General features: G+C 44.5%; 2 protein-coding genes across 11 annotated transcripts; one reads left to right on the forward strand and one right to left on the reverse strand.

Moving 5' to 3' along the window:
• Nucleotides 1–153: 153 nt before the first annotated feature.
• synj1 (synaptojanin 1) lies at nt 154–21,638 on the reverse strand. Of its 10 annotated transcripts, XM_076031661.1 has the most exons (32): nt 21,385–21,638; nt 20,227–20,372; nt 19,932–20,018; nt 19,260–19,527; nt 18,820–19,045; nt 18,410–18,493; nt 18,043–18,120; nt 15,423–15,484; nt 14,849–14,945; nt 14,440–14,615; nt 14,272–14,353; nt 13,983–14,135; nt 12,897–13,062; nt 11,907–12,098; nt 11,566–11,650; nt 11,149–11,289; nt 10,858–11,050; nt 10,617–10,775; nt 10,344–10,500; nt 10,136–10,262; nt 9,793–10,005; nt 9,626–9,704; nt 9,359–9,524; nt 9,093–9,272; nt 8,595–8,723; nt 8,370–8,408; nt 7,025–7,066; nt 5,834–5,886; nt 5,491–5,674; nt 5,097–5,389; nt 4,724–4,747; nt 3,719–3,858 (listed from the first exon to the last, which is right to left on the reverse strand). In XM_076031661.1, the coding sequence occupies exons 2-31, from the start codon at nt 20,348–20,350 to the stop codon at nt 4,727–4,729; spliced, it is 4,056 nt and encodes a 1,351-aa protein (XP_075887776.1). In that variant the 5' UTR covers nt 20,351–20,372; nt 21,385–21,638; the 3' UTR covers nt 3,719–3,858; nt 4,724–4,726. The 10 variants fall into 10 exon arrangements, with proteins under 10 accessions (XP_075887769.1, XP_075887770.1, XP_075887766.1 ...); XM_076031654.1 differs by lacking the exon at nt 4,724–4,747 and having other exon boundaries at nt 154–3,858; nt 20,227–20,352; XM_076031655.1 differs by lacking the exon at nt 4,724–4,747 and having other exon boundaries at nt 154–3,858; nt 12,897–13,053.
• A 137-nt stretch (nt 21,639–21,775) lies between these two features.
• LOC142891810 (lysosomal proton-coupled steroid conjugate and bile acid symporter SLC46A3) lies at nt 21,776–27,142 on the forward strand. Its single transcript, XM_076031665.1, has 6 exons — nt 21,776–22,005; nt 22,514–22,734; nt 23,183–24,065; nt 24,664–24,747; nt 24,981–25,137; nt 26,237–27,142. Exons 2-6 carry the CDS (start codon nt 22,546–22,548, stop codon nt 26,352–26,354), a joined length of 1,431 nt encoding a protein of 476 aa, XP_075887780.1. The 5' UTR covers nt 21,776–22,005; nt 22,514–22,545; the 3' UTR covers nt 26,355–27,142.
• Nucleotides 27,143–27,598: the final 456 nt, after the last annotated feature.

Here is a 27,598-nt window from a genome sequence, read left to right on the forward strand (position 1 = left end):
TTCAGCAGCAAAAATTAAAAAATAATGGAATATCTCCATTAGGAAATGTTTAATTAAACGCATGTTACGCAGTGTTTTGTGGAACGAATTCTTTTTATGATGATGATGACAATAATAATTAATAAATTGTGAGAAATGACTTAAGACAGCTGCTCCAGTAAACTTACATTTATTCATATTTTTTTTGCATACATACAACATAAGCAGTTTCATACATAAATGTGCAATCAGCTGTGCACTTATGGAACATCAGGAACATTGGATTTTCACATGAATTCATTGCTTCATGTTTTCTCTTTAATACATATAGAATATATATTAATATATGTATTCAACGACACAGACTCTTGTTTACGATGGAATATAGCCATAAAAACGGACACCAATCTCACGAAAAAGGAGCGATTTGTTTCCTATAAAATCTCTTCTTGGACATGTGACATGAAGCGCTGGCTAGTCACCTACTTTTAATGCTGATACATCTACTGCACACATTTTGATAATAGAATAAAACAGCGACATGTAAGCAAAAGGCAGCCCAATACACTTGCTTACATACAGAGCTTCTGGTTTCAGTGCAGTGAATGATATTTTTTAAAATCAGATTTCTTTCATTGTATTTTAACAAAGCGCACTAGTGTTAGCTGGTACTTTTTAGGAGAATGGGGAGAGAGGAAATATTTTATCAGACCATCATAATGCCTTTGTGACACTTTAGCAAGGGACAGCCGGCTGTTGTGCCATTCCTGATCCCATTGCACAGCTATTGCTCGTCAAGATTCCGACCTGTATCACTTAACAGATATTGAATGGACAAAGTAGGAAGAAGCAGGGGGGAAATACTGACACCAGCACACACTCAAGCACACCTCACACATGGAATCAATATGGTTAATCAACAATTACTTCAAGGAGGAGGAGACAGTTTTTACAGTCTGAGACCCAGATCTCAAAATCACACAATACTATCCGGAATGTGCAATGAAAGCGCCTGAGAGGAAAAAAAGAAGAAGAAATAAAATGGCAATGTTGTGGTGCATTTTGGTCCAAGAATTATTTGTATAGTAGGAAACCTCTTACGATGGGTGGGTGCTGCGTAACAATTTCCTCAGTTTTCGAGAGAGCTGCAACCTCAGCCATGACTAATCTGGCTGGCCATTTATTTCCTTTATGTGGCGACTTCTCCTGGGATAGAAGAGCAGCCTTCCTCTCGTCTCTCCGTCCCTCTCACTCACACACACCCAACAACCAACACCACAAAGGAAGATGCGCACCTCAAACACGACACGTTAAACTGCCGACAGCGGATTATCGAGTGTGTGTTCTGTGATTTCAGCCAAGCTGCATGATTAAAAAAAACAACAACAAAAAACAAGACACCTTGTTTTTGTTCTAGTGTAACCTTCCTTCCATATCCAAACATCACATCGTCTGAGTCCATGAACACAACATATGCACCTTACTCTCAGACAGTCTCGGAAAATTACAATTGGGTTCAACGCTTTGGGTGAAATCCAACGGATGGCTCAAACACTGCACAGGCAGACGGCCTCTCCGAGCCTCCGCTCTGCCCCACCGCCGCATCGTCAACAAACACACAACAAACGGAGGCGCACGCGGCGCTTCAGTGCACGTCAGTCACATTGTCTAAACCACGAATACAGTCGTCACAAACACGCACATTTACCAAGTAGTTTCAATCTTAGATACATTTATACATTATCACTATGTATAGATTTCAATATAGAACTATAAAATATGTTCAACTTAGCGTACCAGCCAACCGGAGAAGAAACGGTGAGTAAAGACAGCAATACTTCCCTGCACAATGTGACACTGGGAGATGACGGACACCCAGGCAGCGTCAACAGCAATTCTGTTGCTGTGCTGAGAGTCTGAAGGGCTGATGTGCTGATTGTGCAGCAGGTCCAGGTGGGCCCCGCAGGATAAACAGAACCGAGCCCGCTGGGTCAGAGGGTGTTTGCTGTGTTGCACTGGTGTCGGACTGCACTGTGACGCAGACCAAGGTGATTCAATAGTTCTACCTGGCCAACAGACCAGTTTGCTGTGACAGTTGGGTGGGGGTGCTTACAGAAAAAAAAAAGAGAAACGCTGCGTTGGAATCAGCGTTGGGATCAGTGTGAACTCGGCCTCGGGCTTTTCTTGGTGCCTCGAAGGAGCCGATGAAAGAAACCCAGTGCAAAATAAAATACATTCATTAAAAACAAACAATGAGGTCTTTGACTTGCAACTCTCACACTGAAGGGGGGTTTGCTCACTCTTTCCACGTCCTAACAAATATTGAAGTGCAGGGAGATAAAAAGATCAGTGCGTCGCCCTTTGCTTCCAGTGAACTGCTGCAGCTGAAAACAGTGAAAGATCATCCTGTCGTCACCGACTTCGGTCACAACGATGGATGGCAGCTGCTGCAGTGTGACAGTCGGCGTAGCGGAAGCAAGCCGCAAACACTGAAGTCTGGCCAAAGCACACGGCCACACACGCGGCTTGATATTACACAGGTGTCGCTCACAGATTATTTGCGTGTGGATGTATTCTATACAACTATGGTTTGGATGCAGGCATGTTTGCCTTGATAATAATTTCAAAAAAAATAAAAAAAAAAAAAAGTCAGAATGATTCGTATTGAGAAGCGTTAATATCAGGAAACAAGCCGTTCAGACTCGCATGCCTCTCCTGTTTTGCTTGTAACTTAATTTGTGATATTTGAAAGACATGGATTGATACTTTCTGAATATGGACTGTTTTTGTGGAACACACACGCACACGTACACATTGACCACAGATCTACACATAGGTGGATATGCCCTTTACGTAGCCAGAGTGATCCTATCTCTCCGTCGACTCTCTGGAGAAGAAGCAGCCGTCTCTCGGTCCCTCTGGGAGCTTTGGGTTAGTGGGTGCTGTCCTCACCGGAATGGGAGGGGGGAGGTTCGGGAAAGCGGGCTGCGTCGACGATAACCAGTCGGGCTCCGAGCTGCAGAAAGAGGGAGGAGTCCGTGTCTGGGTGTTGGAGGCAGGGACGATGGAGGGCTGCAACGCTTTGGTGGAAGTTGGGAAGTCGTCATCGAAGGTGACCCACTGCTGGGTCTGTCTGCTGCTCGCTGCCGGAGGCGGCTGTTGGCGAGGGGCGAGGGGTGGCGGAAGAGAGGAGGGCGGAGCCAGGGGCAAGGCGGGGGCCGGAGATGGCTCGAGAGGAAACAGCGGAGCTGGTGGAGGTCCAAACAGGGACATGGCCCTGGCGAGGTTGTGGGTGGAGGTGGGGGCGGGGGCGGGAGGCTGCGTGCGAGCAGACGCGGTCCTCTGAAGGTTGAGAGTGAGAGCGCCGGATGGACGCTGCACGCTGAAGTCCGGGGTCAGCGAGCGACACTGCTGCTGCTGCTGCTGCTGCTGCTGCTGCTGCTGCATAAACGGGCCCGTGAAGGGATTGGTGCTGTTCGGCCGGGTGGGCAGCGGCTCGGTGGGGAAGGGCCCGGGGGAAGCCCGCAGCGTCTCCTGGGAGCGGCTGCGGGACGGAACCGGCGGGGGCGGGAGTAGGGCGGAGGCGAACGGCGACAGCGTGGAGGAGGAAGAGGAGGAGGAGGAGGAGTCCAGGGCCTGCAGCTCAGACAGGTTGGCCGACTGAAGGGAGAAGGACGAGGGGAGGGTGCTGGAGGACAACCCGGGGGCGGGGGCCGTGGGGGGTGCACGCAGGGAGGAGCCTCTGGTCAGGGACTGGGTGGCGCGCCAGTCGGACGAGGTGCAGGAGGAGGAGGAGGAGGAGAGGAAGTCACATGCAAGTGTGTCGAAGGGGTCGGGCTTCCATTGTGCTTCGCTTTGGATTCCGTTCAGTCCGTTTGTCTGCGGATCAACAAAGCAAAGGACATGACAGGGCTGTCAAAGCACGCGCTCTGACTGCTCTGTTTTGAAATGAACCGCGTGTATCTTAAAAATAAGATCTTTTTATGCTAAGTCTGAAAGTTTAAAGATGCCCCACTGGAGTCTGATACTTCCTCAGAGTCTCGTATTGAAACTGTCGGTATCTGAGAGGCCGTGGTCATGGTTACACTTTAAATGATGAATCTTTCATTCAGGCTCCACTGTTGCCTCCTTGAAATTGATAAAGTCTCCGTACTTTGGACAGAGCCGTGTTGCTTCACAGTGAAAACTTTCATGGGGTATCATTAAACTGCTATACATAAGAAATAAACAACATGTTTTATTTACTACTAAGACGTCAACTACAGTCAACAATGGTTGTTTCACCGTCCACAAACAATTCCACCATTGCAAATACGTAAAATAAATAATAATAAAAATAAATGTTACATTAAACCATGGAGTCGTTGCATATGCACTCACTGATACAGTGAACAACGGTGAGTGCACACGAAAGGACGAGTATGGGACTAAAGGCCGACAACAAACATCACATTCTTTCACATCTCTTTTCTACTTGTCAAGTCATTTGTGGTTTGACTTTGTTGAACTGAAAAAACGGCAAACAAGTAGAGCTCCATGTTGGAGCCGACCAGGGAATAATGCATGAACTTGCTGTGGACTACAGGTTGGGATGACTCGGGAGAAGACGTGAAAGGAAGGAATATCAATTTACGAAAATGAGAAGGGGGTTATTTGATGCAATGCAATGAGAGCTAATAACATCGGAGAAGAGGACTGTTGTGCTATGGAGGATGACAGAATGAGGTGGTTTAATATCAAGTACCTGTTACCCTGAGGGCTTCTCCAGCTTGTGAGAAAGAGACAAATGTATCAGAGAGACAAAAGAAGGAAGAATGAAACATAGGACTGAGCTCATCAGATGGGAGACAAAGGAGCAGAAAGAGGCCAGTCACATTATTGTTCCACTTCCTAAACCTCACTAAAATATTGAAGATTTTCTTTTTGTAATATCTTGCTTTATCAGCAGAATTCATGCAATAATCTACGGTAACTATGTGCAAGCACAAACAACCTGAGTAAATTAAAAAAAAAAAAAAAAAAAAAAAAAAAAAAAAAAAAAAAATACTAAACTGGCAATGCTCTCTGTTCAGCTCACAAATTCCAATAATTCAAGGTGACAGGGATCTGGCACTGACCTGTGCAGCTGGGGCTGTCTCAGTCTTGGCAGCGTCAGGTGGCAGAGCGTGAGAGGAGCGTGAACGCGGTGGAGGTTTAGGGGACGCCAGGCCCTGTGCGGGCCCTGCGGAGGCAGCCGCAGCCGCAGCAGGTGCGGGTACTGCCTTAGGAGCTGCAGCTTGCTGCGGCATGAGTGGAGCTGGAAGAGTGGGCGGCATCGGTGGAGGCAGCTGGGCCGGAGGGCCGGCTGGCTGGGGCTGCAGGGGCAGTGGCACCTGGGGTCTCGCACCTGGTGCCTCTGTGGGAGGAGGTCCTGGAGGTGGACCCAAGACAGGCAACAAACAAACAGGATTAAGGATCAATGTATCAGTGTTGCATATTAAAAATACAAATATGAATGTTTGATGTGTTTACCTAGAGGCAGGTCAGTAGGTTTGGCCTGAGCACTCGGTATGGGTCTGGGAGCTCCAGGATGGGTGTCAGGGGTGGGCCGAGGGGCCCCAGGGTGCACCTCTGGAATGGGTCTGGGTGCTCCGGGGTGAGAGGGAGGTGGGGGGCGGGACTGAGGACTGATAAGCCTGACTCCAGGGGGGATGTTCTAACGAAATATAGTGAACAGAATTTGGAAAACGTGAAGCCAGTGCAGTTAAGGATTTGTAATAATAATAATGATATTAATAATAATAATAATAATAATAATAATAATAATAATAATACTGATAACAATAATAGTAATAATAGTAGTTCAGGTTCTCACCGGTCTCTGTGCTCCACCAGGTGCAGGAGCGCCCACTGCTGGCTGTCCTCGTCCTAGAGGAGGACACGCGGTAATCACTATTTCATTACTTTGGAAGATAATAGTGCTGCCAAATTTGCAGTACGACAGTTCTTCTTTTGTGCAAAAAGTGTATTATGTTTTTTATTGCGGGACGTGCGAACAACAGTTATCATCAGTTAAAAAGTGCCAGTTATCTGTTTGCACTCCGGCTACTTAAATCCAGAAAGGAAAGAAAAGGGGTGAACGTTGCAGGAGGCTGAATAAGTGCTAAAATTGTGGATTCTCCAGTGAGCTTGAAAATGGTGCTGGACAGACACTGCAGGATATATGACTAAAACAAACCTACATTTCTATTTTTAAAAGTCCCACGTACAATAATTTAATAAACACCAATTGCGTTTTCCCCAAGCATGTATTTGTCTTCTAAAAGCATCACAATAAATGATCACAATGGTAAAATTTTGACTGAGCTGCATCTCTATGGAGTTGCTATCTCCCATTAATTGAATGTGTGTGCCATCTTTGACGAGATGTGAGGAGAAGGGCAGGAAGGGCATCAGCTTCATCTATTCCAAGCGCTGCTGCAGCACCACCAAGTGCGAACTGAAGCCAATCTACGACAGAACAAATCCCCCTCACGGCTAACTTCATTACTAATCGTGACTCAGGTCTGAGCGGCAGCAGGAGGGCTGGAGGAGAGTCAGGCCTTGTTCCCTGAGCCAACTGTTACCTCACGGTTTGCAAACACACACCTATTCTTACACTGAGCCCCTCTGTCGGGGCCAGGGAACATGTTCCCACGCCGCTAGGATGTCTGCCTGTGTTTAATACGTGGCTGTGCACTTTCCAAACACAAGTCAGGCCTCCTTACAAATCAAAGCCACACTGCTTGCAACACGTGCAGCGTACAAGTAGGTGAGGTGAAGGCAGGTGAAGACGACAAAACCTACCCTGCAACCTTCAGGGTCAGGCTTAATTTGTGTCAAGGTGTGAACGCACAACACAAGATTATAGCAGACGGGCCAGGAATAATCCCAGACCCACTCCCAGTGAGGACAGCGTTTCTATGCACAAAGATTGTCTTTCTTTGGTGGGGGGGGGGGGGGGGGGGGGGGGGAGGAAATGCAAAACTTACATAACTGGGTCCTGGTCATGATTAGTGACACTCACCTGCAGCGGCTTCTGGCCGAGGAAGAGCAGGGCTCTTTTGTCCTTCGCAGCACAAGGCAAAACCAAACCACATTACTGTTACAAACAATATAGTCATGTGTCGCTGCTGTTGCCATTGACAACGAGTGAGAAGGAGCACGACCAATGCAGTGCAATGGAAAAAGTACAGTTAGGCTGTGAAGCTTAAGGTGCTACGAGTTGGAATATTTGCCCGAGGATTTTCCTACTTATCATGCTGGATTAGAGCACTGGAGCTGATTTCAAGACCACTTAAAGTCAAGAACACAAGGATTTCAGTCATCACACCTCATTTACTGAGTTTTCAGAAGGTGCTACGACTAAATCACTACTCTCTGACCAGAGCACTGTTGTAAAGCACCCAGGTCATTGCCATGAACAACTCCATAACATAGATGGCCTACTTTGAGTGTATTCTGTTGCCTTGGTTAAGATGTGGTTTCTGGGCTTAAGCACATTCTTCCACTTACAAAATATGACTCAATATAAACATCAAAAGATTTTTTTTTTTTTGAATTGCAATATAATAAATCTGTTTTGCAGATGATCCAAGCAAACCCAAACCACCAAACACATCCTACCCCACAAACAAGTCTATGATGTCCTACAACAGCGCAGAATTGACCCATCAATGTCAACAGCATTGATGACTGAATGCCACGGCTATGACGTTCATGTGACATTAAGAAGCGCACCGCCAGTTACCTTCACTGCCTCTTCTAGCGAGCAGTGGGCTGAGACACATGCCGCCATCTTAAGAGTCCAAGAAGAGAAACAGTATGTTCCAAATACAGGAAAGCAGGAAACTAAAATCTATTAAATTATGAATTATAGATCATTTAACAAATGCACAGTAGAAGAGCTACTTCTGAACTAGGTGGCCACTTAAAATTCAATAAATGTATGTAACTTTGTTTTTTTAAAAAACAACGTAGACAGTATGGTAAGTAAAATAAATATCTTGGGTTTATCACTTTAACTGAGAAACTGACGATCACATACTTTATTCAGCAGTTTGGCTTATATCATGCATAACTGCAACTGCATTGCTGACTTCAACCCAGAAGCGTTGATGATGAGCAGTACTAAGTATAACTAACGTACAGCTTAAATAAATGTGTGTGCTGTGCAAATTAAGCTTTGAAAAAGTAAGAGCCCAGAGCAGAAATAGCAAATAAACACTAGAGGGAGTGAAAATGTCTATACATAATGCCAGCAGTCTATCCAAGTTAAGCAGCACATTTTAAGCATCAGATGGAAAACAGCAGCCCAAACTCCCATTTCCACCATGTATGCAAACCAACACACGGCTCAAAACTGGCTTTACCTCCAGAGTCCTTTCTAACCGGCAGAGGGCTCATGCCTCCTTCAGGTTCAGCATTGACACGAAGCAATGAAATGAACGACAAGTTAACACCTATCTCATATGTTGTAGATTTCACTAAGAAATATAGACATCAACATATCTACAGTGTATTTATTTTTTTGCATTGGCTTTAGTTGTGTAGGCAGGTTTTTTTTTTTTGACAAAAAGTGGAGGCTGATACATTACCAGAGGGTGGTGGTGGGCGTTGTGGGGGTGCTGGTCTGGCTGGAGGGGCCTGAGGACGAGGAGGAGGTGGGCGTTTAGGTTCCATGCTCTGAGATGTGGGGGCTCCAGGCTGGAAGTCAACAGGAGGACCTGGCACACAGAGGAGATAAAAAGTCACTGCTGCTGCTGAGAAATGACCTTTAAGCATTGGAAAACATTCCCGTATAGTTGCGACTTTCATTCAATGATAGGTAGTAGACTACAAATGCACCTATATGTTCATCTACCAGTAGCCTCAAGTCCTCTAAGACTAAACAGAACCTCATCCTAACACGTGAACATTTACCTGCAACATCTCTCCTCACTGGTGATGGGCTTACATCTGCTTCCATGCATTACAAACAGAACAACATCACAGTTTGTGTTGCAGTAGGAACTGATACACACTGGAGTCTGTGCAGACGAGTGGGCTGCACGCTTATTCACTTGATTTACGGCGTGGTGTCGAACTGCACTCACCGTGTGAAGGGCGAAGGGGTTGTCCACGACTCGGCCGGCTGGGCGCTGAAGGTTCCCCGTGAGTGGGGGAGGGACAGGGGCTGCTGCGGGGGGAGGGCAGAGGGGATGATCCGGGCCCGCAGCCGGCCGCAGGCTGCAGGTGCTGGGGGAGGATCTCCTCCACCTCTTCGTCCACATCACCTAGCACAAAACCGTCGAAAACACGAGCATAAATTTAATTTCACGTTACCCCCCCAATTTCTTTATGTAATTACTATCGCACTTACCTTCCATATCGTAGTCATCGTCGCCCATGTCGGCGTCCTCTGCGAGCAGGGTGGAGCTGGCGGAGGTGGGGATGCTCCCACAGATCCTCTCCACGCTCATCTCCTCCTCCAGGCTCTTGATCCAGCCTGGGCTCTTCAGACGGATGTCAATTACTTTGCCAAGGACCTTCATTGTTGTAGAGGAACAAAAAGCAGAAAAGAGAACATTAAAATTCTGGCTAACCAGCAGAGATATGGCTGCTGAAAAAAAAAAAAAAGATGTCTTACAGTGGAAGCGCTGAGAGACAAAGCAGCAAGAGCAGAGTAGCCTTCCAGGAAGGTCACCCACATCTTCTCCTCAACAAACCTGCAGAAGCACGAGCACTGTTAGTGTAATCTGGGTGCATGTAGGCTATAAATGAATGACTCTGGATGTCTGAGGACTCAACGCTCACCTGATGAGCGTGACCTCGCCAAACTGAGTGAACTTGTCCAGCAGCTCGTCTATGAGAGCGTCGTCGAAGGAGTCGTTGGGTCCGGAAGAGCAGAGTGAAACCATGATAGTGCCATCTGGAGGCCCCTGCAGGGCAATGACGTCTTTGTAGACCTGGTGCCGAGCAACTGGGTCGACCTCCAATATGTCCACGTCCATTATTGACACTACAGGCCTTCAGAAATAAGAAAGCACGTTTAGGAGAAGAGCACAGGATCACCTGTAAGTTACAATACTGCAGGAAAGGAAATTTTTTTTAAGCATCACTAAAATCACCCCCCCCCCCCCACCCCCAACGTTGATACCTGTGGTCTGAGGTCTTCAGCTCAGCCCTGCCGTAATATTTTAGCATGCCAGGACTCCAGGAGAGATCGGGATCTTCCTCTTTGTCCGCGGATGAAGAAGTGGCGCCCACGACATTGAGCTCCTCAGCTGCAAAGCAAGACAGTTTGTATACAGAAGACCTGCTATGTTTTTGTCTGCCGGACAGCAGTATAGTTGTTTGCATCTTACCAGTTTTGTCAAAGTTCCACTTCCTCCTTTTCCACAGTATGCGGTCAGTCCAGGCCGGCGTGCGACACTTCTCACTGGTGTCGTAATCCTCAGAGAAGAGGTCGTACTTGTACGTCGGGGCAAAATCTAAGTTGCCCTCAATAAAACCTCTGAAAACCTGTGGAAAATGAATCCGTATAGAATACAAACTCAGGAGTTGATGTTGGACGAATACTTTCTGCTGAATTGGTAGAAGAGTTGTTGATATTGAAAATGTGCAGCTGTATGACATACCATGGCAGCATTCTTCTGGTCCAGCAACTGGTCCCCTGCTGTCAGGGCATCCCAGTTCTGCTGTTTGATGAGGTCTTTTACTTCCTCATTGGGGAGGTTAATTCGATAGTTGAAGTCTCCGCACCAGAAAACATAGTCGTGGGAGTACAGCAGACGACCCTAGCAGGCGCAAATATGTACAGTTACCCCACAACGTGCAAAGTCTTGCAAGATCAATGTGACTCACTGTGAGATTTATTACCATGGGGAAGGTGAGCCTGCGTGTGATCTCGTTGTAGTCGTCGTTCCTCTCCTTGACCTGTGACTGACCGGCAGCAAAGTGGGAGCAGACGAAGCAGATGCTCGTGGTGTGGAACAGCAGGCGGATGGCCACGCCTCCTTTATTGCCTGTGGCGCCGCCCATCCCGGTTTTTACAGTATCGACAGCAACGTCCCTGAGAGGGCGAAATGAAACGAAAATGAAAATCTGTTCCCATACATCTGGCTAACGCTCAAATCCGCACGCCGCAGCTGCCGTTCAGAGTGTTTTTACCTGATGAAGGGTGCGTGCTGTGGTCGGATAAACACAAACAGACACACTCCCACAAGCTGCTCCGATGCCAGCAACACGTACTTGTGGTCCCGAGATATGTTTTTTTGAAGCTCAGCAGCCCAAAGTTTCTGGTTCGTGGTGCTGAGACAAAGACAAAATTGCATGTCACTATCCAGTGGAGTAAAGGCAAAAAAAAATACTGTACATAACTAACTAGGTAAAGTCAAGTATACAGATTTAGTATAGAATTTTAATGTAATACAAACTATACTATATATACAACTATGGATGGATGGATGGGTGTGTGTGTGTGTATGTATATATGCACTAAATAAATCACTGAAAACTTGAGCAATGTCTTTCCTGTGGATGACAAAGACGGAAATGTTATCCGAGGCGGGAATCTTGCACACATACCTCGCGCTGACAATGTTGCCAGCATTCAGCTCAACCATTTCCTCAAAGCCGATGGCAAAGATATCTATTGGGTTGGCTTTGCTGTCTGCAGAAGAGGAAACAGAAAGAGAGAAAGAGAGAAAGATCATCTCATGTCTCTGATCCTACATGCATCACAAGACTCTAATTAAACCAGTAAAGCGATAAAGCAATTTATTTGAATTGGCTGGTGATAAAGCTTGTATGGCTTGTTAATAAATTATAGGATGTCGATCACATAAATGAAACTGAAAATTATTGTCCTGTAAATTCCTGTTGAAAAACAAACAAACAATAAAAACAGATAATGAGTGCAAACGCACCCTGGAACTCAGGATGCCCGGCCTTCTTTGGCGCGTCTAACAGCCAGTCGTTGAGTGTCTGGTTGCGGAAGGCAATGCTGCGGAACTGTTTCCCCCCATTCACATTCCAAGTGCCGACGCACACGCGGATCTGCTTGGGCTTTGTGTATTTATGGTAGTTCTGACACATTCCGAGCAGCACTCTTGGTGAAGCTGTGAAAAGAAAGAGAGGCTGATTAGACTCGAAAACTGGGGAAACAAGCAAAAAAACTCAACTCAAATCCTTTGTACAGCATCCAAAACGGGGTGAGGAGCAGTGGGTACTTCAAACAAGGGTCACGGGCAAAGGGACAAAGAGGTGACATTTGTGGGAGCCCAGCTAATATTCAAAATGAACATCGGTCATGGTTCACTTCTGTCTAAAGCAGAACCGCAACAGGCAGAAACACGTGAAACCACGACCGTGACGCTTTATAATGAACAAACCACAATGGGAGGCAAAACATGGGTGGAAAACAACTGATGTGATAGAATGAAAGAAGCCATCCACGGGGGGGAGAGGAGGAGCGGGAGGGGTTGATGGTGGCAGTTACTGTACCTGATTGCAAGATGGGCTCAGTGACTAAGATTGTGCCCGAGAAGCAAGGGGGGAGGAGGGAGAGAGAAGGGGGGGTTAAACAGTGCCTTGGCAGATAATACCATCAGAGCAGTTGGTCAGCAGTAATCTAACTGGGACAGAGAGCTGACATGTTGAGATTACACTCCCCCCTTGACACAGAGCAGACTAACACGCTCCGTTGTGCAGAGACGCCCGTGGTCGAGTCGGTGACAGCAGAGGCGTGTCAAAACCCGTCAAAATATTTGAAAACAAAGTCCTCTTTGTGTAGTAGGAGAGAGAAGACACTTTATAAAAAAGGAGCAATAACAAAACAAGGAAGCCACAGTATTAAAGTGCCACTGTCTTTATCAGTTGACCTATTAAAGATAAACATAAATTGCCTTGGAAATTACCATAAAGACTGGATGTGGTGAGCAGGGCTCGGGCCTTGTCAGCCAAATCACTGTTCAGTGTAGAGCCCAGCCGCAGGATGTCTATTGCTTCCTGCTTGGAGCTGTCAAAGAAGTTGTTCTGGATGGTCCTCGTCACAGAGCGAGCGCCGTCTTTCAGCTTCCCCGCCTTCAATCACAAAGAAAAAAACACACACACACACACAAGAAATAGTTTCAGTCTTGCTTTGTGTTGGAGGCAAGCTAAATTTTCCTCAGCCCAAAAGAGAACCTGGATAAACAGACAGAGGGGAGAGACAGAACAAGGGAAGAAAAAAAAAAAAAAATCAAAACTGCTTTAAAAAGGTGCAGTTTTAAATGCGACTGATTGATGTGCAAGAAGGTTGGATTTGTTTCCAGATGTCAGAAATTCAAGGGATTTCAACAAGTTGGCCCAATCTAGACAGCAGGTGATTCCAGCCCAGTAAGTTCAGAATACAAGGTTAAAAAAAAAAGATCTTCCAGAGAGGAAATGACCACTGAAAGGCAGTTTCTTTAAGTTGTTTTCCCTATACCCCGATGTCTTTGGAAGAGTTCTTCGATCAAGAGTAGATGCAGGATGGAGTTGACCAGAGAGGTCCTTTAGCCTCTTACTTCTACCAAAATCAACATCATTTACCCCAAAGGCACCAGAATCAGTATTGCACCAAACAATAAATCAATAAATAAACGAGACCCATTCCTCAAACACAACATCGATCAGCTGGTTAACTTACCACACAGGTACAGAGAGGTCCAGAGGACAGCAGAGAGAGACAGCACACAGGGGTTAAGAAACAGAAGCATGCGGCTTTCACACAGCTTTCACGTTTTCATGCTTGACATGCTGATATTCTTGAGGCAGTGAGTGAGAATTTAAGCGGCTAAAAGCCCAGCGTGAACTATTAACAGGGATCCGATGGCTCAAAGAAATAACGATAAGCATTTGCTTTTACCACTTGTGAGATATAACAAAACTGCATTAATTGTTCTGTATAAACAGCCTGCACTCAATGTTATGGCATCACTGTGGTGCGACAACGTTATATTTCTCTGCATGCTGTCGTGTACCTTGGCCTTGCCATCCAGGGCGCCGGTGCCTGCGTAGATCTTACTGACGGAGTCTCCGTTGGCAGACCACATGGTCCTAAAAACCTCCTGGAACCTGGCGACCAGCTGGGGTTTCTCCGTCAGACCCATCTCCTCCAGCTGTTTGGGCAGCATCTGGAGTAGAGAGCCACGCCGTTACACAACATTGGTAAAACGAAACAGAAGCACCGTCACTGAAAAGAACCCTGCGAAATGCAAACGCTGCTTCACAATAATGCAAATTATACAGGTCACTGGGTTGGGCTCCAACCTCGAGGGCAAAGAAGGCCTGGACGCTGTTGGTTCTATCGAGACAATCCAAGCAGTTGGTCCTGATGGTGCCTCCCTGAGTGCTGAAAAAGAAGCATTCAAAATGTCATTCAAAAGCACATACACACGCGCACGCACACGCGCACACACACACACACACACCACCCACCATTTGATGCCCGTCTCTCCAGAATAGTAAAAGAAGCCACACTCCTCGATGAACTTGCTGAGGTACGGCTTGAGGACACTGTGCAGTTTTTCAGTTTTGCCTCCCTTCACATTTTGATGGTAGTCAAAGTTCACCATTTTCACAGACGACGAGTGCTCCGATGCCTTCAGGTGACTCTGAGAGTGACGTAAAGAACAAGTGTATGAGGGCAAAAAAATGAATCCCAGATATCATCAAAAAAATTCTAAAAGAAACCACGGCAACACATGTACGTCTTAAACTGAGTCGTTATCAGTACAATTGTTTTCCCTGCTCTGAATAAATATATATATATATGAAATGAAATATAACTACTGGGGCTGCTCATTTGGTTTTGTTCCACAAAGACACACAAAAGAAAGCAGTTCACCTGAAAGGCTTTACTGAGCATGTGTTCGCCTTCTTTACTCCCCAGCAGGTTGATGATCACCTGTTTGCCGTACAGCCTCCGCAGTGCAGTGAAATGTCTGGATCAAACAAGCAGAAACATCGTGAGAACAACACCACTAAATATACACACTTGACTTGAAAGAGTTTTGCTGAACAAGACTATTTCAGGATCTCAAAATGCCGAATTGTCTGTGGTGACAGAGAGAAAGTCTGCAACATGACGTGATTCAGTTTATTGTGCTTGTACAACGTTGTGGACTGACTTATTTCGAGCCAATGCTTTCGGGAGCTTTTGCAAGGCAACTACCAGCAGTAAATAGAAATTACAGGTCATTAGGATTCAGAGATGATTATGGGCTAGCGGGTCATTTCCACCCCCTGCAATCAAACTGCTTTCATCAACACCCTGCAATTAGCATGTTTTCCTTGAAAAATCTGAAGAACTTTTCTCCTTCTTGGCCTGGACACCACCGTCCAATCACCTTTGCTCACAAAGGAGTCGGGGAAAAGCCGGCAAAAAACCCCCATTAAACACGTCGCAACACTTCAAGTACCTTTCGAAAGCGGGAGCGTTCGCTTCGAAGCCCCGTGAGAGTTTGACGCGGTGGGAGCCGACCTGCAGCACAAAGAGAAAAAAGATAATCACGGTGCTCTTTGAAAATTTGTCAAAGCGACGTTGGCGGCAGAGAGTGAAGTTGGAAGAGGAATCTGGATGTCTTTTGTTCTGTGGAAATAAGACCTTGACAGTGGCGGAAGAAGAGGTGGAGGATGACAGTAAGAGAGGGCAGCAGCACCTGTCATCTAGACACTACACACAAAGACACAGCGCAGCAGAGAAACCTGGCACCTCTCAAACACATTTATTGCAACGTTTGTTTGATCAAATCCCTCCTCCATTGCCTCTCATCTCCTCAAGTCATGCATCTACTTCTTAAAGAGCGTGAATCACACAAATATATGTAGGCCTCAAAGAAAAGTTAACACGCGCCACCACACCTTAACTGGCTCAGCAGGACACTTCAACAGAGGCTGTTGTGTAAAAATCCACTAACTCGGCCCCACAGGCCCTGGCTTGTCCTGCTGCAGCTGCTGCATAAAATCTGGTTATTTCATTTTTGACTTGCTCCACTCTTCCTGTCGACAACAACATCTTTTGTCCGTCATCATCGTTTCAACCAACTTCAACCAACTCGTTCCCCGACTGCTGTAGGACTTTAAATGTCAATGGATTAATTTAGCTTGTATCCATTTATGAATCTTTTCACCACTTTGAGTTCATCTGCTTGGAAACCTCTACTGCCAATTATTTGCTGGGCTCACGTCGGGCAGAAATTGTCCCCTCCATACTGCTGCCATTTTGTCACCTGGTCTCCTCTCTGCTGTCGTGCGGGACTTGTGCTATGCATATTTCATAACTTCCATCCCGGCACTGTGGAAGGTCTTCGGTTACATGTGTGCACCTCAGACCTCAGGCATCACTAATCAGACAGCACTTTCGACACATTTCTTTAGCTAAAGTAATACAATGGTCATGACCAACTTGACTCATTCGTTAGGGGTTTCAGTCAGTGAATCATAGATTATCCTCAAATGATAATAATAATAATAAAAAAAAAAACATCTCAATTCCACAAAGAGATCAGGAATCATTCAGAATTGTATTTTGAAATGAGTTTCTTATTCAACGGAATTAATCTTCTAAGAGATGGATTCTGCCACCGATGGCTCGACTCCCTTAAACCCCATTCTAAAATTAAATAAAGATTTGAAAACTCCATTTTAAATTTGTTCACATTAAATGAGGGCACTAATTTCAATGTTTCCTTCAAGGAAGGATTTAAAATACTACACTAATTCCAATCTTTTTCTAATGACAATAATCAAACTGAACAAAAATCCATTTCACATTAAAATTAAGAGTTTTGACCACAAATATGTGGGTATTTTTTAATAGACATTTCTTTGTCTCATCAGTTTGGCATTTAGTCAGTCATGAACAGACAAAGACTGAAGTGTATGAAAACTTCCATCCCGGTCAGAGGATGCTGCTGTACTGTTTTTGTTGTCCTTGCTGCTTCATGTTTTCTTTTATGCAAAACATTTGTCTGTGCAATCTTATTTCTGACACAACAGCAGATAAACAGCAGAGATAACCAGAATAATGCTAGTTTTAATTGTCTTTCAGTGTAATGCACTACACTATTATACTATCAGTGTAGGCAGACTACAATGAAGAAAAAACTGAAGCACGTAGAAGCAAGCTGAGCCTATCAATGAGGAGCCTGAGCTTAGGCCGACTGGTGGTGTTGATGCATTCATTGTGTGACTTTCTAAAAAAAAAAGTGACACCATGTTCTTGTGCTGCAACAAATGCTGCACCAGCGCCAGTTTCTTCCCAAAGTGATCGCTGAATCTGCAAGCTAGCATAGCTCTTCTGTCCCTTTCTGCTGCTACAACCAGAAGTTGCTTCATGTATGTTTGTTACTTCACTCATGACCAAATTACAAAAAAGGCCTCAACCTTTTTAGCGGCAATGTTCACTTTAGAAATACCCATGCATGCGTGGGGGAGGGAGGCTAACAGCTGATATGGCACTTTGTAAGCAGGGAAACTACAAATCTGTCAGAAAATAATCCAGAGCTCAGCCACTCTTTTCCCATTTTAGCCAAACCACAGCAGCTGTGGGCTGGATAGATGATTAATATGGCTTCAGTCTACGAGATTCACCCGCTTGTTTTGCCGTATTAAAAATTCACACCTATCCAGGTAAAGTAAGTGGGTGATTTGGAAGCAGCTCTGGGATGTTTTCAGACCAGGATCTCACCTGACCAAAGATGTCTGGGAGCTGAAGAGAACAGAAAAATGCCCTTTACCAACCACTAAGTCTTACCATGACCCTCCCCCCCGCTCAAGTCTGTGCAATGACTGGACAAGGACAGGGGAATTGTATTCTTGTTTATGCCATAAACCTAATGGTCTATTCTTGAACCTGCCTTAAATCCTCAGAATGGCCTTTTAAGGACAGGTCATGTGCATGAGGCCTTCAAAAATATTCATGATGGGATTGAGTCACCCTTCACCCAGGCCCACCGACATTGCACAGAGAAACCCCCATCTGCAGCCTGAAAAGCGGTAGCACCAGCGAGAGCAAAAAAAAAGAAGACAGTTTTATACCAGGTGGGGGTTCACATCCAGCTGTTTAGGGTGCCGGTTCTCATTCAGTTGCAACAAAACACCCTTAATGGAAGTTTTCTGAACACAGCATGGACAAAATGTGTTACAATGATCTATCAAACTGTTAGATTTAGACTTCCCAGCCCCCATGCATGCTTTAATCGCAACCAAATAAAGAAGTCTTAAAAGGCTTTGTCATACATAGTTTAAACTACAATATGAAAGCCTTTTTTGGGGGGAATTTCTACATTTCTCAGGTCTTCTACTTGAGGAAAAAGGATGTTTTGTGATTTTCATATGGTGAGGCCTAATATATGAAAATCTCACATAAAAAGAAGGCTCTGGAAAAAAGATTTCGTTCAACTACCTGGATTCCTGGCTGTTCCCAAAACAGAGGAATGGATCCGCGAATTTGTATGAAGGCTGAGACTTGGTCATCCAGGAAAATCACCTGTTCAAAGAAAGAAAAAAAAACCAACCAGATCTAGTCTTACTCCTTATCTTTTTTTTCTCTTCCAAAAATAACATTTTTTAAAATGAAAAATTATTTAAAACCGAACAAATACCTTCTCAATGCAATGCTAATTCTATACATTAGATTATTTTTCCACCAAAAAAACTGTAAAACCGGGCTCTATAGACACACCAAGTGAAGGAAAAAGTGTTTGGACAAAATGTTTGACAAGCTGCAATTTAAAAATTCAAAAAGGAAATAACAAAAGGATGCTATTTCAGACACTTCTTGGTTGTTGGAAAAAGGTAAAATAAAGGAATCACCTGTTCGGTCTCAACAAAGTTGGCCACTTGTCCATCATCATTAGTTCCCCGAACATTGAAGCGTGTGCCAGCTCGCTCTGAGCTGAGGCGGGAGAAGATGCAGGCCTTGGCCTGTTTGTGTCCTGCATATATGGTGCGGATCTCCACACCACCACACATCAGCCTCAGCAGCCAGTCATCACAGTTCACTCCGTAGTGTTTCAAGTGCAAGTGCAGAGATTGGTTCCTATCAATTCGACAAAGTGCAATGAAAACAGCAGTAAAAGCTAAATTGGGTGCAGACAGTGCAATTCAACATGTAATTAGTCAACCAAACAGCTTTATATCACAAATACTGTCAAATCTCTCAGTACGTCTAGAGTTGAGTCTTGCAGTAGAATGAAACAAAACACCTAATAACTGCTCTTAACTGTTAAACTGTGCCTACTTCACACTCTTACCAAAAGAAGCGGTTATCGGTCGTATCTTCTAAGATCCTGCGATGTGCGTTCAGACTCAAGTCCATGCTGATGCCGGTGGAAGACCAGGCAAAGTAAAAATGCCCAGAATTCAGGACCTTTCGCACCTCAGCGATCCTTTCCTCATCCCCTGGATCATTTTTCAGTGATATGAAATCTGTCTGAGTAACCCTGAATACTTCAGAGTCTTGGACCTTTCCCACAGAGCTGCATCCGGTCACCAACACCAGACTGTGGAGCATGGAGTCGCCTGCAGGGAGGAGAAGATGAGTATGACAATGTTATGCTTTTGAGAACTATGAGTGAGGCGTCATGCTGTTGAAGATAGAGTGCAGCACAAGGAGAACACACTGTGGCATTAAAAGTTGTACAAAATATCAAATTACACGTCAGCATTACTATTTTTGGAACAAGAAGGTATGAAATCAAATCTCTGCTGTTGATAACCACGAGCTTTAATCTCTCACGCTGCCTTTTCCTTGTTGTGATAACAAGAGCCTTCAAGGTCATGTAGGGGACAGGAGAAAGCAGCTTAACAGTGATCAGCACTGGACTACAAACCAACAGGCCTACTTGCACAGTAGTACAGTGGGAATTGTTGAGGAGATATGTACAAGACGATGGACATTTCAGGAAAAGGTTCTTTAGCCTCACCAAGATTGAGGCGAAGGACGCCAAGGATCCCATAGGCATCAACAATCTTGGTGTATGTGTTTTTGATGGCTTCCTTCTCTGCTGCCGCTGAAACGAGAAACAAAATCAGCAAACCCCTCAGTATCTGTACTGATCTTCTTTATTCTTAAATGTAACATCACACTGAAAAACAGCAAGCCAACCATTAAAACTGCATTCCTTGATTGTATAGAAGAACGGATACAAAACAGAAATCTATTGGGGGGTGTTTGAACATTTCTGTTCACTGTGCATGCAAAGGAAGAAGATGCCTTACACAGAACAGCAACAGCCCCCGATTCAAACATGAGGCATTCCTCCCTGGTCCTTGCTTCCACGATAACACTGTAGGGGGGAGGGTCCAGCTTGTGGTAGATACGATATCCCTTGCTGAAGGCCATGGCTGATCCAAGATGAAAAAAACTATGAAATAATGATTGAATAAATAAATACATACATGGATATGTTCATTAGATATGCAATATTCCCATGGAAGGTGACGTTTTACTGTATTCTAAACCAAAAAAACAAACTTCATCAACAGAGGTCTCAACATGCTGTTTTATGGATATCTGAAAAGGTTTTTAAGGAAGCAACTATCTGAGGCTGCTCAACCTGAGTCCAGAATGAGAAGTCGAGTTGCGCGCCGAGGTAAACTACAAAGAGACGACTATGTTGTCAGAATGCTGCGAATATCAAGGAGCTTTGTTGTCATTAGCTGGGCAAAATGACGGGAGATAATAAATCAAGACCATTTCAAAACCGCTCTGATGTCAAGGACGGTTTTCGCAATTATTTTCATTTTCATGACACTGCATTCCGTCACTCAGATTGATGGCTTCACTCTCATTGCGAAATCAACATCCTGGCGTTGCGGCACGTACACGCAGCAAATTCACCTCGCTTTGATCCACGTCGACGCACTTGGACGAAGATTTCAAGCACAGGAGGAGTGTGGCCGTTCACATTAGGCCGGTGGATGGTAATATCATCCAGCCTGACACGGACAGTCACGACTTCGTACTGCTACTGCAGCAGGCGAGGCTACGCTAGCGGTTCAGCGCCACTCTGGCTAGGTTGTGTCATGAGGAGAGCGGCAGAAAATGAGAGTAACTGGTTGATCTCGCAAATAACACGCCCTGCAGTCTGTCGACCGTCTAACGGTGTTGGCTATCCTCTGCGCGCCAACTTGGCTACCGTCCCGAAATTAATCACAGAGACAGCTATATGTTGTACGCTAGCTGGAGATATTTTGATGGTGGTACCACCTGCACGTCCCTCCGATAACGACCCGACATTTAGAGAAGCACGAAACCGAGTGACTCTGTCATGTAAAATACATGAACTAGTGCTAAGATTTAGATTTTAACGTCGTCAAATAACCCCGTGCTCACATTTTAAATCACAGGACAAAGGGCTGAAGATTAAGACTCACCGTCTTCCCTGCCGGGTTGTTACTCGGCTGTCACAACAAAATCCTTCCCGGTGAGAAAATGGTACATTCCGACGCAAAGCACGCCTTCCTCACGTTACCGTAATGTCCAGATAACACAGTTACAATTTACACCGTCGTCCTTGCGCGTTTATACAATCCCGTATTATAATACGTTTACAATAATTCAGGTTTTACGAAACGTTTATACATTCCAATAGAACTCCTGATGTAAAGTTCGTGGTTTATCACACCAATATTTGGAAATTAGAAAATGTCGTCGCGGAAATAAGTCGGACCACGGTCTTCTCGTTCCCCTTTGACTGACGGTGACCGTGTCCAATCAACGCAAGTCATGGATCTCTCTTGTCCAATCATAGCAAGCATAGGGCGTTCCTCGCCGAGTCATGCCGCCCGTCGGAGAACTTCACGAGCACGAGCCCTGCATTAGGCGGTGTGATTGCGCGCCCACGTCAACCGTCGGAAGGCGGGGCTAAAGGAGGAAACGCACCTCACTGGGGAAACGGAACTCAATGCAACACCGAGCGAAGAGGTAAACAGACACAATGTTCCGACAGTTGTGCCCTGCTGCTTAAGAGATGATCAAGTCGTCGATCTAGGAAGGTAGGAATTATAATGCATTTTCGCCTGTCAGTGAGGAGATATCTCAATCTGGCATCCTTAATATTGTGTTATTGAAGTGACCTAGCCGCTTCGTCCTGTAACATGCACCGTAGTGACAGAAAACAAAGCAGTAGCTCGCAGTTAAAAACTACATTTCTGTGCCAGTAAAATGACAAACTACTGTTTAATTCACAATGGTCGGGATTTTGCAATATATTTACTCTCTTCACTCACGAATAATCGCATGAAACTGACCAGTGCTTGGGACCCGTAATTAATATTGTGACACTCATGTGGTTGTCCAGACTCTTTCCATGGAAATTGATTCGATGCAGAAATAGAAATGTGACAAATGTGTGGTAACGTGATTTGTTTATTATAGTAACGGGCTTGTCTATTTTGCAGCGATTTTGTTCAATACTGTTCAACCGTTCAATGCTGACTAACCATTTTATCCAACTGCATATCTATTTTAATGTGCGCCCTTTTCAATTTCTTTTCATTTTAGGAAAAACACCCCCAGAACAACAGCCGCTCAAGATGAAGGGTCTCTACCTCGTGGAGCCTGTGGTGGCTCTCTATGCGTTTTCCTCTTTTCTCATGTACCCTCTCATACAGCAATATGTTTACCGACGTCTCTGGCAGGAGCTGACAAACTCCACTTTCCCGGCCTCTGACAATATCTCCAGATGTGCGGAGCCCAGTAGCAACCAGTCCAGCCACCATGAGGTCAGGTTTTGTTTTGTTTTTTTTGCTGTTTTATTGGGCACAAGTGTTTGTTCACACGTACAAATATTTAAAAACGAATTTGTGCATTTTTCCACAAATACATGCACTTTGCACAGGCGTAGCATAACTACCTGTATCTCTGCTCAGCCTTTACTGGCATGACTCAGCATTTTGTATGTTTCTCTTGCGACATAGCTCAGGCCAAAGGAACTGAATCAGCCTTTGGAAGAATGTTGAGATGTACCATGAGACCTGTGCCTGAAGTATAATGTTCTAAACTTGCGCATCAAAATTGACACCGCATTAGGAAGCCGCTTCATTACTTACCACACAGAGCTAATTTTAAACAAAACTGAGAAGTGAAAGCAATGTGGCCGTCACACCTGCTTCATATTCCAAATAACCCAAGCTGCATTACACTTTATTTCCTATCACTCTGTCTTTCCAGGAAGTGCAGAGGCAGGCGTCTCTCTTCTCCCTTTATTCAGAGCTCCTGTCCACAATCCCCTCCATGATCGTCACCCTCATGTTGGTGGCATACAGTGACAGAGGAGGACGCAAGATCACAATCATCATGCCTCTGGTGGGCACGCTGATCTACACTGTGTCCCTCCTGACGGTGTCCTTCTTCGAGCTCAATGTATACCTGATCATTGGCGCCTCGCTCCTGAGCTCTCTGTTTGGTGGTTTGGGCTCGTTCCTCGGGGGCTGCTTTGCCTACATCGCAGACTTGTGCGAGGACGGTCGCCAGAAGACGATGCGCATGGCCGGAGTGGACATGATGATCGGCCTGTTGTCCGGAGTGGCCTCGATTTCCACAGGCTATTTTTTAAACGCTGCGGGTTTCAACTGGCCTTTCCTAACCTCCATTCTGTGCCAGATTCTGAATCTTCTATATGCAATTTTTGTCCTGGAAGAAACTGTAACCAAGCCCCAGGCTGATGCCAACAGTGCGGATTCTGTCACGCAGCGCTCTACCTTGAAACAGATGATCTGCGGCGTCTACGAGATGTTTGCCAGAGCCAGCAGCAGGACAAGAACCGTCTTGGCCCTCCTTATCCTCATCTTCACCAGCCTCTCCTTTGCTTACTTTGGCGGCATCTCCCTGTTGACGCTGTACGAGCTCAACAAGCCACTGTGCTGGTCAGAGATTCTAATTGGTTACGGCTCAGCGCTGTCCTTCACCGTGTTTCTGACCAGTTTCCTGGGAGTCATGTTGCTTACATACTTTGGAGTGCCACAGTTGGCCATTGTCCTAATAGGCATCCTGTCCATCATGGCGGGCATGATACTACTGACGTTCACCAAGACCACTTTAATGATGTTTTTAGGTGAGAAAGTCCTCAGTGAAATCTTATCTAACCCTCTAAAATTAAGAGTTTTAAACCATTTTAAAGGCCCAGTGTGTCATTTAAATCTATTGCTGTGAAATATAAAAAGAGGCCCTCAGCTTCGTGCACCTGTGCTGTGTACAAAATACTTTCAGGCACTTGACATCTTGACGCAAGGATTTTTTTTTCAAGTTATAACTTGTTGAAAGGCGGCTCATAAATATTTAAAAAATAACTGTTGTTTTCAAGCAAAGTATAATTAAGGAAGATATTTAGTGCATCAAAAGAAAGAATCAGACTATTTACGTAACATAACACACTGCAAGAAATAACGTAAGACATAAGTGAGATTGTTGTTCCTGTTGCTTATCTTTGTGAACCCATTTCAAAGTTGTAGATCATTTACCGGATTGTAAAATGACAAAACAAACTCTTCAAAGTTGATTTTGGAAAAACAAACAAATAAAACCAGTCAGGGTTGCAATGCACTTTTCACATAATACGTGTTATAGCATAGATAAGGTTTAATATTCATTCTGGTAATTGTACAGTTTGTGCGCCTGGATATCCATAGTAATGCCTGTCCCCTGTTTGACAGTGAGGCTGCCAATGCTCCTGTCAGTCATGCCTTTCCCAGTGTTGCGCTCCATGATGTCAAAGATCATCTCGAAGGCTGAGCAGGGTGAGTGGCTCCAGAGTACTTGGCCTTTCGTGTTTGCACAGTTCACCAAGTCCGCTGAAATGTTGTCTGCCTCTTCAGCCTCAGTGTTGATAAAAGACAAGTGCTCTTCAAGTTTCGGTTGCTTGGGGCAAAGCAGAATCCTATAACAGACGAGTTCAGTTGTCCTTTTCGTGAGTCAACAAGCTAATCTTCTTTCCTGTCTGCGTGCGTGTGTGTTTTGTTTATTCCAACAGGATCCCTCTTTGCTTTCCTATCTTTTGTGGAGAGTTTGACGACCAACACGTCGGTCGCAGTCTTCAACAGCGTGTATTCTGCTACCGTGGCGTGGTATCCCACCTTTGTCTTCATGCTGGCCGCAATGCTGTGTCTCGTCCCTCTGATCGTCTTAGGGTACGTCTATCATGCTTCCAGTGCAGGGAGGAAAATCACCTGTTTGTGTGTCACCTCACACCTGAATTGTTCTACAAAGCGTTCACGTAATGAATTCAGCCGTGCTTTTGTGTCAAAAAAGTCTGGTGCTGCAGCTTTGGTGTGCAGACAGCTCACTGAACCAGTTCCACAGGGCAGGTGTTCAAAGAGTGTATTATATTTCCAGGAAAAAAACACAGAGGACTTTTTTATCCAGTTACTGCAGCACCTTCAAATGAAAAATCTCTGCTTCTGCCACCTCACTGCACAGTGACTTTTATCAAACAAGGGGGAAAAAAATGCTGACCCAAAGCCTAAAATAAACTAAACAAACAAAGCAAAACTAGATCCTCATTTATGTAGCGAGGACTTCCCTCACCAGATGCTTCCCCCCCATGCGCATGGTGCGTTCTCGTTTGTGTTTGAAGCAAAATGTCGCAACAACGTGCGTTTGTTCAAATAGGGAAAAAAATATGACAGCAATGTTCCTTCTCTTTTTTGCGTGAAGTGGAGAAAAAGCTGCTGAGTCAGTCTTGTGAAGGAGCACTTAACTCAATCCTCCTCCATGCATCTCATGCACTGCTGCTTCTGTGACATTGCACATTGTAAAATAACAAACCTTCCGTATTAGGTTTGACCAAGCAAGCATTCTCTTCATGGGGGGAATGTTTTTATGGGGGAAAGTTAGAGGCCGTCCAAACGAAAAAAGAAAGAAAAAAAAATTCCATAGGGAGAATTCATGACAAGGTAAACTGCTGTCTTCTTTTTCCACCCATAACACATGAACGCAACATCTTTCACTTTGCATAAGAAATATAAATTTAGTATAAAACAAATGGGACATGATCATTGTTTGCATGTTTCTTTTTTCCAGTTAGATACGCCTAAATCTTACCCAATGTTCTTGATATTGCTTTTCAGAATTAGTATTCCACAATGGAAGACTTTCTCTTTTGTACTTCACATCCAACTTTTTCAAGTAGATTTAGTATTTCACGGTCTACTTTTACTACTATTATCTATTACCTATTATCACTAGATGTGAAACGGAGTGATGAGCTCTGTTTTCCTCACACTGCAGGGTGGTGTTGCTGGTAGGAGTGGATGTTACAAATGAGGAAGAAAAGCCAGAAGCGGCTGTGACCGGCGAAGAGGATGCGTGTGAAGACGTAAATGATAATGAACCTTTGCTTAAATGAGCCATGTGAGCAAAGAGATCATCAGCACCTTCATGACCTCCATCAGCAATTTTTCCTCACATTAATTCCTCTTTACCTCATTCACTGTGTTTTGTCTATAGCTTTAAGTTAATGATGCGGGTTACAAATTTATCTCTATTTCTTTCTTTGTGTGTGGGTTTGTTTGAACTTACTGAGCTAAAATGGCACATTTTACTCAAGAAGAAAAGGGACTTTTAGTGACCTGCTTCAGATGTGACAGCTCTTCAGCTGTAATTACAATAGAAGTTTTTTTTTGTATCTTATTAAACTATTTGGATGTAATAATAATAATATATATTTTTCAATTTTGACAACATTAAGTTAAAAGGTGCCTTGTCTAGCCACAAACACATTGAAGTAAACTGATTATGCCTGATGTATAAAGATTAACGACTTCCAAATCAGAAACAATTAAGACTTGAGAACTTGAGAAGAAATATGTGAATGTATAAGATGTCGATGCATTTTTTCCCCCCTCATATTTAAAGCAAGTTGAGAGCTTTGGGCAGGATTAAGGCACCTTTGGTACTTGGCACTTTTAACACTGGTAAGCAGGTTTATGGATTTTCTGAAAAAAATAGATTATGCACAATTTGCATTTGCAGGTGTGAACTAGTTTCAAACTGGAAAGCTTTAATACTTTTTTTTGTAAAGACAGCTGGGAAAAAAAAGACGGTGATCTTTGAACCTTTGGTTTAATTATCTATTATCCCCATGTTTTCAGTATGCAGGAAAGTGAAAATATGAATAAAAAAAATTTTTTTTTTTGCAATTACAAAACTTGTCTTGCCAACTTTTGTGAAAAGAGGTGCTGGTAAAATCCCAGTGTGTGTTTGTGGGTTTAGTTGAATGTTGTGGTTTATTTGCATGTCCAGTAGTTTGATCATTCTGTTGTCACGTAATGTATATTATGTTATTAGATAGTAACATAACAACCTAGTACACTCATTTTCAAGTCTGCTTCTCAACTGATTGAAATGTCAAAAGCTACACAGCAAGCAACGCAATGTTTACAGAAAATATTTGTTCTCTTTGGAAAAACTAATAACACCTTTTGTCCTAGTTATGTGAATACGCAAGGGAAGACTAAGCATTCGCATGTCAAAGATGTGTGATACTTCATTTACCCTAATGTAATTAAATTTAATATGACTGATTCAATTGTAAGACGCGGGCGACACGGTGGCGCAGTGGTTAGCGCTGCCGCCTCACAGCAAGAAGGC

Source organism: Nelusetta ayraudi, unplaced genomic scaffold (genome assembly GCF_046127955.1).
Source record: "Nelusetta ayraudi isolate G7.1 ecotype Tasmania unplaced genomic scaffold, CSIRO-AGI_Nayr_v1 ptg000033l, whole genome shotgun sequence".
Lineage (NCBI taxonomy): Eukaryota > Metazoa > Chordata > Actinopteri > Tetraodontiformes > Monacanthidae > Nelusetta > Nelusetta ayraudi.

Excerpts from the sequence above, each read along its gene's own strand:
- synj1 (XM_076031654.1), bottom strand. The coding sequence starts at position 20,350 with ATGGCCTTCAGCAAGGGATATCGTATCTACCACAAGCTGGACCCTCCC. Across the intron at positions 14,616-14,848 it reads TGCTCAGTAAAGCCTTTCAG|AGTCACCTGAAGGCATCGGA; the intron begins GTGAACTGCTTT and ends CGTCACTCTCAG. Across the intron at positions 8,409-8,594 it reads ACGCCCACCACCACCCTCTG|GAGGCATGAGCCCTCTGCCG; the intron begins GTAATGTATCAG and ends CTGAACCTGAAG.
- LOC142891810 (XM_076031665.1), top strand. The coding sequence starts at position 22,546 with ATGAAGGGTCTCTACCTCGTGGAGCCTGTGGTGGCTCTCTATGCGTTT. Across the intron at positions 24,748-24,980 it reads CATCTCGAAGGCTGAGCAGG|GATCCCTCTTTGCTTTCCTA; the intron begins GTGAGTGGCTCC and ends TTATTCCAACAG. Across the intron at positions 25,138-26,236 it reads GTCCCTCTGATCGTCTTAGG|GGTGGTGTTGCTGGTAGGAG; the intron begins GTACGTCTATCA and ends CTCACACTGCAG.